The 14,182-nt window shown below is 36.8% G+C and overlaps 1 protein-coding gene across 2 annotated transcripts; it reads left to right on the top strand.

The window, feature by feature from the left end:
* Nucleotides 1–2,220: 2,220 nt before the first annotated feature.
* LOC121409223 lies at nucleotides 2,221–13,939 on the top strand. Of its 2 annotated transcripts, none has more exons than XM_041601124.1 (5): nucleotides 2,221–2,328; nucleotides 7,710–7,915; nucleotides 9,750–10,084; nucleotides 12,933–13,045; nucleotides 13,727–13,939. In XM_041601124.1, the coding sequence occupies exons 1-4, from the start codon at nucleotides 2,283–2,285 to the stop codon at nucleotides 12,934–12,936; spliced, it is 591 nt and encodes a 196-aa protein (XP_041457058.1). In that variant the 5' UTR covers nucleotides 2,221–2,282; the 3' UTR covers nucleotides 12,937–13,045; nucleotides 13,727–13,939. The 2 variants fall into 2 exon arrangements, with proteins under 2 accessions (XP_041457058.1, XP_041457144.1); XM_041601210.1 differs by lacking the exon at nucleotides 2,221–2,328 and adding an exon at nucleotides 4,147–4,180.
* The last annotated feature ends 243 nt before the right edge of the window (nucleotides 13,940–14,182 follow it).

The following is a 14,182-nucleotide window of genomic DNA, read 5'->3' as shown; positions in this document are numbered from 1 at the left end:
CAATAAAAAGGTTGAAAAAGAAAAAAATGTGAAAACACAAAGCTCTCACAACATGAGCATAATAACAAATAATAACAAATAAGCGAGGACAAGTAGCTGAGGGACCCCCCCCCAACTCTCTCTCTCTAGTTATCTATCTATCTATCCGACTCGATTATAAAAGAGAAGAATTTACTAATCAAAATATTATGAGCAAAAAGCACGAGCTGATATTTTTTATGAATATTCAAAACTGATAGAGAGACGCAATCGAATTATTCGATTGCGACAAAATTGATGATCTGAGAATTTATTTTTTTTAGGAATTCATTAAAAGCATAAAGTTGATCAGCATTAAAATATGGCAGGCGCAACGCATGAGCTAAAGCTTTATAGGCATACACCGATAAAAAATTTTAAGTATTTTTGGTAATCATGAAAAAAATAGATATTTCATGAAAGAAAGCTCCAATCCCGAGGAGGAATATTCTTATGAATTGACTTTTAAAAAAAAACTGTGGTAAGCCCCATTTAATATTTGATTATAAGTCGGAATAAAACAGTAAAAGCTGACAAACGTTCGCGTTGATAATTTGGCAACCTCCCCCCCCCAAAAAAAAATAAATAATAAATAAAAAATAAAAAAAAGTTTTTAACTATAATAATGATCGAAGGTAATTTTGTCTCGCGTAGAACTGGACAAATGAAAAAAAGATTGTCACTAAAAAAATGAAGGTAATTTTGACCCACGTAAATTTTGGCGAGCCCCCCCCACCCCACAAAAAAAAGGAAAAAAGGTTTTAACAAGCAAAAAAAAAAGGCTAAAAGGAGAGAGAAGAGACAAGAATAATTATGAACGAAATATCCCCATTACAAATAAGCTGTGATCATCATAAGGGAGGGGTCGCATAACTAGTATGAACAACGTATTTAATTCCAAAATATTTACTACAAATCTCAATAGGGGATCAGGCAGAAATCACTCACCCCCACCCCCCCCCCCCCCCCCCCCGATCCGCCACTGATTCCAATCAATAATTTATCTACAATACTGATACTTTGGAATCAAGATACTGAAGATTGATACGCTTTACATAAATTATGAACGTCTGACAAAAAGATAATCTACCGATCACCTGACCGATCAGCTGACCAGTTCGCGTATCACTTCGGAGTTGATCACTCGTCGCAGCTGTGTGGAACGCTAACCGAAAATCAACAAAAAGGGCCTGAAATGTAAGTTTAATGATAATATATTATAATTTCAACTACTTAATTAATACTTTTAAATGTCTCCCCAACAAATGAAAGTCATATCACGTAACTCCAATTTGTATTAGGCGTACATTTACCAAAGTCTTGGTTGGAAATCAGAACAGCATTGTCTAACCCATATTTTTGGGTAATGTCGCCTATGAGGTCCATACATGTTAATGTTTGGACCTCATTGGTACTAGGAGTGGCTGCGATCCCACTTCTGCAAGTGATGTCCACGTCCATAAGGCATTAAACACACCACTTCTAAGTAATGGCTTGGTTTTTCTGTGCGCTGTGGCATGTCGGGGGCGGATCCAGCTTTTATAAAGGGGGGGTTGGGGTGGTATGTGAGGGAGCGTAGCGACCGAGTCCAAGCGAGCGGAGCAAGCGAGGGTGTTTGGGGGGGTGTCCCCCCTCCCACGTAGGGAAAATTTTTGAAAATCTGTGTGTGAAAATGGCGTTTCCTTGCATCTAAAACACCACTATTTTTGATATAGAGGTCGTTGCCAAATTAACCCCCATGAAAATTTGTAAAATTAAGTTGCAATCCCCCATTTTTTTTTTTTTTAATGGGGGATTTTTGTTTGGGGATGAGAATCGGCAACCCTGGCCTAGATTGTCACTTCCGCGGTGGCCCGTGTCCTCAAGAAAGCTGATGGGGGGGCAAAAGGACTATGTGACATTTGTTCGCCCAACCCTCCCCCAAATAAATAATAATAATAAATTAAATGAATACATAGAAATAGAATAAAATAAAATTACAAGTTTTTTAAAAAAGATGAGATTTAAAAAAAATGGTCCCCAGATTTTTTTTTTTTTTGGAGGGGGGTTGCAACCCCCCCTCTAGATCTGTTTCTGCATGTAATGAACCCTTGACTATGAGTTGGGCTTGTCCGTAGACTCTAATGTTAGAGTCGAGGCCTATCTCGGCTCGGGCCCAAAGATGCACACCGCGCACAGAAAAATCATGTGGTATGGACACCAGAAGTGAGAATGAGATCCCATGCGCGACCCACTGACTTAGATATCCACTGCCAAAACGGTTCATGGTACAGGGTATAGGGCAAGTCCAAGAAAAGGTCACCCTAGAAGGTAAAATTTTATCTCCAATTTAAGAAGTTATCTTTGGAGGGGTAAGAAAGCCTATCGCCCGTTGTGGTAGCCTAAGTATGTTTGGCCTAGGTCCTAGCCCCACTCATTACTAGTACAAGTTTAGTTACTTCGAGCGATGTTTGTGCCGGCTCCACTTCACCACCACTACTATACGCTCCATCTGGCTGATCATCGTGTCCGTTAAGTCGATCTGATATTCCGAGTGACAAAGGTGGGATTTTATGGGGAAATATAAAACTCATGGAACATCACGATCTTTAAAAACAAAACTAATATAGGAGGGGGTCCAGTGTCCGGACATGTTATCTTTTGGTTACACTTCGTAATTCAGAAGGTTCGTAATTCCAAAACATGTGAATTCATTATTGCCTGAACCACAATGTTCGTTAAATCGAAAAAGGGTTCGTTAATCCGAACATTTGTGGCGTAATTCCGAAGGTTCGTTAATCCGAAAAGGAATAATGAGTGATAATTCCGAAGGTTCGTTAGTCCGAAAACGAAATGAGGTTGTTAATCCGAAAACGAAATGAGGTTCGTTAATCCGAAAAAACTAAATGAACAACGAACCTCATTTTTTTTCGGACTAATGAACCTTCGGAATTATGACTCTCATTATTCCTTTTCGATTAACGAACCTTTGGAACAACGAACCTTATTTCGCTTTCAGATTAACGAACCTCCGGAATATCCAAACCTTCGGAATAACGAAGCTTCGGAATTATGAATGTAAACAATCTTTTTGAAGCCTTCCTTTTTGTCTTTGGATTACACTAAAAATATGAATTCAATACTTGTAATCATCTTCTATTTTGTTCTTTATATTTCCCAACATTTTGTACTAAAATTTGATGAAACTTCGCTTCTAACTTTTTTCAAATGACTTTCTAACATTGATCGTGTGGACACACAACCTGTACGGACACACAACAACTGAGTGACCTGAAACTCAGGCAGGACGTTTAGCAATACTTGATTAACCTTATGCCCAAATTTCATGAACTAGGTTTCTAAGTTTTCATTTAAAAAACACAACCTTTTGTTAAGATTTGGTGTTGATGCCGCCACCGTCAGAAAAACAGCGCCTATAATATAATTTTACACTCCTATGCAGGTGAAACAAAACGGAAGGAAAGAAGGGAAAACACAAATTTTGTGCATTTTCATGTATTTATTTTCAATAGTCTCGGCAGTGCAGCCGTCCTTGCATGGTAACTATTATATAAAGATTATCCAGCAGCTTGCAAAGGAAAGTCAGTTTCAAAGTAATTTCTTCAGTGCACAGATGAGGCGAGGGGGTCTTCGGGCGCTTGCTCCCTCTCCTCTCCTACAAAAATAAATTATGACCAAGAAAGTAGAAAAGAAAATGGTGAAATATATTTTTTCTGAATATTATGCTTTCATTGGATATTTATAAAGTTAAATATTTTATTTTTTTTGCTCGCTCACAAAAAAAAGATCTGCCCAATTATTCATATCTAGCCCCTTCAAAACTTTGGCTCACTTCGCCACTGATTTGTTTCATCACACTTCTATGCAAATACTTACGCCTATAGAATAGAATACATTATATCCTACATAGAGTAAATCATGTATAGTACTATTGGTTCAAGTAGCATCATGTGACCGAATATATTTCAACTCTGACGTCATACCTCGATATATTTTTGGATACTAGTATATCGAGGTCTGACATCATTATTTCACAAAACTGGATCTAGCTAAACTCTCAGGCACACCGGCCAGCGCGCTCTCTCTCCTGGCAAGTCCAGCGATGTGTCGGCACAGGCACTGATCTGCGTTCTGCTGAGCACGATGGCTCAGAGAAAAGTAGGTAATTCAACTCAAGTAACCGGACTTTGCAAGCTCATCACATAGATTTTGGTTATAAATTATAAAAAGTTGGATAAAAAACAAATATATCAGGCGTTTCATTCGAAAGCATAGTGGGAATTATTAATCCTCGGTTGGACTGGCAAAACTACTATATTTCCCTCGGGCTTCGCCCCTCAGGAAGTAATTGTCAGACCAACCTCGGATAAATAATTCAACTATACTTTCTCAAAGCCTGATATATTTGTTTACTATTTCTCATAATTCCATATGGCTTTGTGTAATTATTTTGTGTCCAGAATTACTTCATTAATATGAAATTTTATTCAGAATCACAAAAACTGCAAGCTCTCTTTTTCTCCTAATAATCAGAGACAAAATGAGCCCAAGATTTTGAGGGAGTCAGATGTGTCATATCAGGCAAAATTCAATAGAAGTTGTGAGCGAGCAAGCTTTTCATTAAAAAAATCACATTTTGTAGCTTGACATAAAAATATTCAGAAAATGTTATATTTCATTTTTCTTTCCCTTTTTTTTTGGGGGGGGGGGGAGAGCATCCCAAGCCTCCCCCCATCTATGCACCTCTGTCTAGTGTCTATATTACTGTTATATTGTTATTTCAAGACTAATTTTCATAGAAACGATTGGTTCAGAAAAAATATTAAACACATGCAGCCTTTCATGGAAAGTTCCCCCGGTTGTCCCGAAAAGGTGTGTTTTGTTTGACTTTCCTCCTCAACCCACCCTTTCGAGAAAAGCTCTCGCGGCATATCTCAACGTCCGTATGACATATTTGTCCTGCCCACCAGAGGTGAAGGCGAGACTAAGGGATCCAAATGTCGTCTGTCCGTCCGTCACAAACCTGTAATGACACATAACTCCACAACCGTAAGTCGCTTTTAACCAAACATGGATGGTAGATGGACCTGCATGTTGAGCTGCAGTCAGAGGTCACATGGTAAGGTCAAAGGTCATTTTCAGGTCAACGTTAAAGTTTACATGCAACACTTTTATGACACCTAACTCCACAACCGTAAGTCGCTTTTCAACCAAACTTGGATGGTAGATGGACTTGGGGACCTGCATGTTATGCTGCAGTCTGAGGTCATATGGTAAGGTCAAAGGTCATTTTCAGGTCAACGTTACAGTTCACATGCAAGACTCTTATGACACCTAACTCCGCAACCGTAAGTCACTTTTCAACCAAACTTGGATGTTGGATAGACTTGGGGGACGTGCATGTTATGCTGCAGTCAGAGGTCACATGGTAAGGTAAAATATCATTTACAGGTTAAAGTTTACATGCAAGACTCTCTTATGACACCTAACTCCGCAACCATAAGTCACTTTTCAATCAAACATGGATGGTCGATGGACTTGGGGGACCTGCATGTTATGCTACAGTCAGAGGTCACATGGTAAGGTCGAAGGTCATTTTCAGGTCAACGTTAAAGTTTACATGCAGGACACCTAACTTCGCAAATGTAAGTCGCTTTTCAACCTAACATGGACAGTAGATGGACTTGGGGGACCTGCACATGTTACGCTGAAGTGGGAGGTCACATGATAAGTTCAAAGGTCATTTTCAGGTCAACGTCAAAGTTTACATGCAAGACTCTCTTATGAAAACTAACTCCGCAACCGTAAGTCACTTTTCAACCAAACTTGGATGTTGGATAGACTTGGGGACGTGCATGTTATGCTGCAGTCGGAGGTCACATGGAAAGGTCAAAGGTCATTTACAGGTTAAAGTTTACATGCAAGACTCTCTTATGACACCTAACTCCGCAACCGTAAGTCACTTTTCAACCAAACTTGGTTGGTAGATGGACTTGGGGGACCTGCATGTTATGCTGCAGTCAGAGGTCACATGGAAAGGTCAAAGGTCATTTACAGGTTAAAGTTTACATGCAAGACTCTCTTATGACACCTAACTCCGCAACCGTAAGTCACTTTTCAACCAAACTTGCAGACTTATGCTGCAGTCGGATGTCACATGGTAAGGTCAAAGGTCATTTTCAGGTCAATATTAAAGTTTACGTGCAAGGCTGGTATGACAAGTGTTATTCCATCCCAGTAATTTCACAATGAAGTTTGATATAATTCTTGCGTGCCCTCGCAAATCACAATATTTCTGGTTATTTTCATAAGTGGGCGAGACAAAAATTGCTTTTGCCTTGTTTTTTAGTCATGTTCAAAATGAATTAGTGATGATTTCATTTTTCTCGGCATTTTAATCCCCAAGTCTGCATGGTTTAATTATGTTTGATGCATGTTTTGCCTTTAGTAGACAGCTGGCAGCCCTCTGTCTCGAGGAGTATTTTTATATCTTTTTCTGTATTTGGTGAGTGAAGCCAACGAAATTCAGCTGAACAACCAACATAAAGGCATGGTCACACCGGCCGAGCGTTGTTGGAGCGGTAGGGAAAGAGGGTAGAATTTTTCTCTCAAAATGGGGGAAAAAATCGAAAACAAAAAAACTAAAATCGAACTTGAAAATGGTAAACGGTAGCGAGCGGTGATGATTTTTTTTTTCTCTCCGCTCCACGACCGCTCCAACAACGCTCGGCCGGATGCCTTTACACTTAAGGGGAATCCAGCCTTGGTCATAAAATATAGTGTTGGAAAGGAGAAAATTAGATAAAACAGAATGGTGAAAGTTTGAAAGAAATCGGACCAGCAATAAGAAAGTTATGGCTGCTTTAAAATTGAAATCCCTATGATTATGTAGATTTCAAAGTGGCAACTGGGTAAGTAAATTATGACAAGAGGCAAGGACAACTTTCCCATAGGCCATGTACTTAATTATCAGGGATTTGTGTTTTTCTCCTAACTGCCCTTCCCCTGGGGCAGTAATCTAAATATAACCCTGGTAGTATATTGTTTTATGTCCTCATGTGAAAGAAAAATAAAAATTTGAAGTAAAACATTTGAAAAAATGACATATTAGCCATTTTATGTATTGGAGTACATGGAAGAGTAGTCCTTGCCTTACATGACTGTGACATCACATATGTGGCCAATTTGCAGTCTCGTGGATCTAGGGATTACCAATATTCACAACTTTAAAAATAACTTTCTTATTATTTGTCAGATAGTGTTCAAACTTTCACCTATCAACTTGACTGATTTTTCTTATTCCCCTAAGAACAAGTTTTTATTTGGTTGGATTCCCCTTTAACAGAGACCGAAGCTTTTGTTCTAGTTTTGGCTCTGCTATTTTTTTGATTGGATGTATTTCCTGATTTATCACAATAATTGCAAGTTTTATCATAATTTAACTTTTTGAAAATTATGCTATTATGTGATTAAGGCTACATCTCTTGTACTTTCTACCGATAGTCTCAATATAACGTTATTAATGGATTATTTCTTGTTAAAAATCCTAAAGATAGGAACTAACTCTGTGGTTGGTAGATAAATATGACTCACTTGTCCAGGTGTTGATAAACGGGCCGCTGCTGAGTAGGCCTAGAGTTTTCTTAATTATATATAATTGATTTCATGACATGTGTTTACATTTGCTGCAGATTCCCATTCAGCCGTTGGACTGAACTGGTACTGTAACACAGTATGGATGGTCAATATGAAGCAAGCTTCATCGAATTCCTCCAAGAGCTCTGTACTCTGTTCTGATCATTTTGAAGATGCTTGCTTTGACAGGACTGGGCAAACGATTCGTCTAAGACAGGATGCTGTCCCAACCACATTTAATTTGCCGCCTCGTCATCAGAAGGTACAGTAGATCTATATCATACGTGTTTTAAAGAAATATAATCTCTGTATTATCTATCTACCTTTGGTTTGACAGAACAATGTTTTGAATATTCCATTCTCAGTAGCCAAAGAGAAATGAAAATTATCCTATTCGGGAGGGTCACCATGGACCTCGGCCTATACTGTGTACCAGGGGACTGTGTATTTTAAGTTAACGCTTACTAAATGATCAAACAAATTAAAAATTTGGTTTAGCCCTACATAATTAGCATGAGCTTCTTTGAAATTGCAAAGCTAAGGGTGTATTGCTGATTTTTCATAATTTATTAAAATTCATTTTTGATAAATTATTTTATGCATAAATAGAGAATTCTCTGCTGTACAGTTAAGTAAATCTCTAAATAAGTTCCCAAGTTCTACAGTGCGTATGAAAAAATGGGATAGATTTGAAAAGTCTATAAAATTTTTGTTTCAAATTATGATCTCAATATTTTGGTGTCAATACATGCTATGGAGTCTTATCCTTCAAATGCTATTAAAATAATTTGGTTTTGTTCGTGCTTACGCAAACACAAATTTTTGTTTTGTCTGGGGTAAAAAAGGAAGCTTGCGCCAAAATGGCATAATATGATGGTCGGACTTCTTGCTATCAGCAGAATTCCTCTTAACCTTTTCATTATCTTTGCCATAATTTTCGAATTATGCAGTCAAAATTCATTTCCAAATCTACTTATTTATTTGGATAGTTGTGGTGTTGTTCCTTTTTAATATGTTCTCTTTTATTTTTGAATATTCCTTCCTTAGGCAAGAACATTTTTTAAAACCAAATTATGGTAGAGCGTGTTTTTTTCGAATCCTTTCATTGTGTTCTGCAAAGGTTATGATGCCTTTGAACAGTGGCATACTGAGGGGTGGGGGCTCGGGGTGCTCCCCCTCCCAATACAAAATTATGACCAAGGAAAAAAGTGGAAAGAAAAATAACAGAAACATAGAAAGTGAAATATGATATTATTCTGAATATTATGTCAAAATCACAAAATTGGATATTTTAGTAAAAACTGGAAATTTTTGCTTGCTCGCTTCACAACTTTTTAATGCATTTTACCTGATCTGCCACATCTTGCTCCTTCAAAATTGACTCAATACACCATTGCCATTGAAAGACATGAATATTTTCTTGTTTGTCCTGTCAAGCACATAATTAAACTTGGTGAAGGATTCAATGACCCCTTGAAAATAGGATTCATGTCTTTTATAGGTACCATTACATAAATTGTTTCACATAATTATTATCAAAGGTACCATAACATAATTTGTTTCACATAATAAAAAGGATTTGAATGATTACAAATTCTCCCAATTAAAAATGCAAATCTTCTCACTTGGGTTGACAAGAAAGTCTCTTCTTACTTATGAAGGAAAATTCAAAGGTAAAAGAAGTTCAAATTAAAACCAATGTAATTCAGGTAAATGAATAAATTTATTAGTGAAATTTGACAGCATTTTTCGAAATTAATGGCAAAGATAATGAATATATTATAAGTCTGCTGATTAGCCAAAAGTCTAAAAGTATAAAACGTCCCCTGTTCGCTCAAGCATGAATTTACTTTTTAAATGCCATTTCAAAGATAAGATCTTAGAGCATCTATTAATATCAAAATATAGATATAATATTTCGAGACAAAGCAAAGATTTTATAATTTTCAACCAAGAAGTGCAAGAATAATGATGCATTTGTCATTTATGATTTAAAATAGAATTTCCATTGGATTAGATTTGTAAGAAAAATAATGTTTTTGAGCAATTCTAGGTCCGACATGAACTCATACATTGTTGCATTTAAAACATAATAGATGGAGACCAGCAGCATGGCAGCAGGAGCTAATGTTGGTCGTGATGAGGCATATACCACCATCAACAATGCTGCAATTGCAGTCACCACCACCAAGTCTGCTTCTGTCACTGCCATCACCATTGCCACCGCCATTACCAAGACCACTCCTGACACAAAGCCCCCAAGTCCTCAACTGACCAGATATTGCAGCTGGAGAAGGATATACCAGGAACTTCAAAGCCAGGGCTTGCCAGTCTCCTACAATAAGAAAAATGCCATGGGCCCATCTAATGAACTAGTAGTAGAATATTTGGCCACAGTTGTAGAAATGCAGAGACTAACATACTGCCACAGGTAAAAATCAATGTCAGATATGATGGATAGTCTTTGAAATATGGGTTGCAGAATGAATATCAGTAAAACCCATCATGATGTGCTATCTGATTTAACCCTAAAAAGGCGGTGGGAGCCCAAAAATTTTCACGATAAATCCACAACGTGAAAGATTGTGCCGCGTCATTATAAAGCCTTTTTAAAAAAGTTTATGAGTTTTCAGACAAAATTTGTGACACCTGGGTACCCGGTTCTGCAATTATGCAACATTGTGCATTGTGTAAGTACACATGTCAGAATTGCACTAAAATGTGATTTCATGGACAAATCCAATGCAAAATCTGTTTCTAGCCAGAATTCATAATTGTATCATACCGGTTAATGTTTATTTTTACTGATTAAAATCAATTAATTTCATTGTGCTTATGATCAGAAAATTTTGTCAACAATATAAAAAAAGTAAAAAAAACAAATACTTAAGAAAGGAAAAAAATACATATGAAAGGTATTTGATATCAATTAATTTTTATGTGTCTGAACAAAAACTTCAAGGCTGTGTTTATAGATTTCCAGCCAAATTCTAATTTCATGCATGATTTAGTAAAATATATAATTCTAAATAATTTTAGAATGATCAAATATACAATTTTTTCATCTGTGGCAGGCATTTTGCATTTCTTCACAATTGCGCAATTAACGGTCAATCTTGAGGGCCCCCACTCCCCTTCCGCCCATCTTTCCTGCCTCCAAAATACCCTGGCAGTCTTATTAGGGTTAGATTAAGTCTACATTAAGCAAACATAAAATTCTTACAATTGAATTCAGTGGCGTAATGAGCCAAATATTTTGAGAGGGCTAAATATGGCGAATGGAACAAGTTCTCCAAAGAGAGCAAAGGGAGTGTGCAAAATTTTAGAACTTTTTAATACAGAAATCAAAATTTGGAAAGATTTTGACGTAATAATATCCAGTAAATACTCTCTATTTCACCCTTTCTCGTTCGCTTTCTTTCTTTTTCTCCTTTTCTTTCTTGGTCGTTAAACATTGGGGGGGGGGGGGGCAGTCAGACCGCAGGTCCCTATGCTAATGAGCAAAAAGTCCAGATACATCCAAATCATCTCGTGGCTGAATCCTTGCAAAATCTTGTGATTCGTGAGATTTTCTTTCTCGAGTCTAAGAATTTACCTGTTTTAAAGAGAAATTCCAGTATTGGTAACGATCTCAAAATGACTTTTTACAGAATCTAATATAATGACCACCCAAGTGTCTGTTTGTATGAATAAAAAATATGTGCCAAAGGATTCTGGAAGAAATTGTGTAATTGCTGAGAAATAAGCAAAATAAGCTCATATTCCAGCAATAATAATACACTGTCCCACGTGTGCCTATCTGTGTTGGTGATCTTCAGTGTGAACATTTTTCAGCGTAGATTTCAAGATTTCACAAAGTTCAGTTTATGTAACTTTACCAAATCTAGATCCTCGATGATATACTGACAATTAAGCCAGACTTTCTCATGAAATCAGTGTTTACTGCAACTACTGGCATTTCTTTTTAACCTCAAGTTAAATTAAATATTATTGCACTATCAGATAGAGTAAAAGTTACTCTTTCATATTGGTCATTTATTTTGTATACAATATTTTGTTAAATAAGTAAATTTCTGGCCTGAAAGTGTGCCTCAAAACTTAATTTTCTTCTTCCATTTTCTTTTGCACATTGTGCAAACTTTTTATTTTGAGCCTCAATGATATCCATATCACCATAAAGCTGAACTTCTTTTCTTTCTCACAATGCCACTCTTGATATGCGGCACCTTTTAATCGGGTCAAGATCACACTTTTCCCACTAAGGTACAATACGAGATTTCTGTAATTTTGTACTTGCATGAAATCCAGAGTTCTGATTGGCTGGATAAGGTTCACAGAACAACAGGCACAGGGTATTTGAGGAGATTACCACATGGGAAGTGTGACCTTCCTACGAACCCTGGCACTGGAACCGTTGGAATTTGCCACTGGGTGGTCTATTTGACCAATCAGAATGCAGTATTCTTGTTTTCAAACTGCTTTATGTACTTGGCAAATGAAAAGTGTGATCTTGACCCGATTAAACCAATTCTTATTTTGAAACCTATATCGTTTCAAAGCATACATATTCAGCTTTATCATGATATAAAAATCATTTGGGCTCAAACACAAATAAAGTGTGAAAATAGCAACTTTTGTCAGGTGAAAATATTTATTTTATAGCATATTTTAGATCAAACTTTGAACCTATATTACAAAATCTTTGAATAAATCCAAACATATGACATGAAAGAATGATTCTTCTTCTTTACAATGGTACCAAATTCATGAAATTCGATGCACAGTTAGAGCAGCAATGACCGAATGAAAAGGTGTTATGGTCCGCGTCAAGCTCATTAAATATACAAAACATCTCAAGTCATGAATATCATTTGGATGAAAGAAGCCACTCTCTTGGGACCTGCAGTCTGACTGGGGGGCATGGCCCCCATCTATACATCAGTGATGGATTTAATACTTTTTGCATGTACGATGATGCTCTCTCTCTCTCACCCATCCTCACTATGTGTATATGTGTGTGCAAGATGAATTATGAGGAATAATTGCATGAAGTGACGTTTTTCAACCAGAGATTGATCCTTATATATTATTTACTATTGCATTTTTGTTCATCATATTGACCCATCTTGACCCCTTTACCCCCCCCCCCCCCCTGACAAAAACCTAATAGTCAAATGAAGTTTCCTTTTCTTTTCTTTTGATATACATGTAATGTATTCATGTGAGAAAAAAAATTATAGTGCCAAACATTTTTTGAAAATTTTAATTTATTCCTTCAGGTGAGGTTTTGTCCACAGTTCCAGGACACAAAATAGTATCAGAAAGTCATGCCAGAATCAACAACTGAAGGGTTTGAAGAGCCAGATAAAGAGCCTAGAAATGTGATTTAAACGTAAGTTAAACTTATTTATAATTCTGATTCATTTTGGCATAGAAAGTAAGTCATAATAACAATTTGAATGATTTTTGTCTTCTTGATTTGCTCTTTGTCAGGAATCCAAATTTTAGAATTAAACTCTTAGTTTGAGGTGTTGATGATTTTTTTTTCAGCTGCAAAAGTAACAAACCAATATCAATCATTGGTCGATAATGTGACTTGCTTTCTCTTGCCAAATTGGTACATGTACATGTATATTCTGCATTTCTATAATGATTGACCCCACCACTAGCACATAAGATGCAACATGTCAAATAACTGCCAAACTCACTTCATCATGTATTTAATTATTAATATTTCATTAAAGGAGTAAAAGGACTCAGAAAGATTACCCGAAAAAGCTCACAGAATTTTTTTACTGGTAGACCCTTTACATTCATTTGATGAATTGAGTTCATGCAAAATCAACTGAATGTTATGAGTACAAAATCCTGTTAATACACCTTACTGTGAGGCTATTCTGGTAGGTCATCCCGGGAGTGCCTGAGGATCTTGTCCATTTGGATAAATCTTGCAAAGTACCAAGAGGTGCCTCCACCCCCCCCCCCCACTCTATTAAGGGTTAACAATGAAATTGAAATTAGGAATAAGTTTAGTATCTTGCTCATATGCATTATAAATTAATTACTATTTCAGGTACTTCAATCACATGCACAGTAGGAGCAAAAACAGCAGCAAACACACAGGAGATGTAACACTACATTGACCAACAGCAACAACTACAGCAGCATCAACAATTTCTGCAGGAGATGCAAAAACCACACTGGCAACCTCAACAACATCAAGGTGTCCAACAAGCACTCCGGGAACGTTAACAGCAACCACAGCTTCAGCTGGAGTTTCAACAAACACATCAGAAAAAAACCAACAGCAGCAAAAAAAACCACTTATGAATAATGAAATGAATCTAATTGAAACTCAAAAGCCAATGACGCAACATCTTTGACAAACTGAGACAATTATTCATTCTTTTACAGGATAAAGAAATACTTTTTTAAAGTGTAAATTTGCAGGAACACAATGGATGTTCCTATGTATCTATTTAATGAAATAAATTTGACTTTAATTCAGTAAATTCAATAAATTTAGTGA

The sequence above is a fragment of the Lytechinus variegatus genome, chromosome 1, assembly GCF_018143015.1.
Source record: "Lytechinus variegatus isolate NC3 chromosome 1, Lvar_3.0, whole genome shotgun sequence".
Lineage (NCBI taxonomy): Eukaryota > Metazoa > Echinodermata > Echinoidea > Temnopleuroida > Toxopneustidae > Lytechinus > Lytechinus variegatus.
The sequence above is the reverse complement of the archived record's forward strand: the minus strand, read 5'-3'. Positions and strand labels throughout refer to the sequence as shown.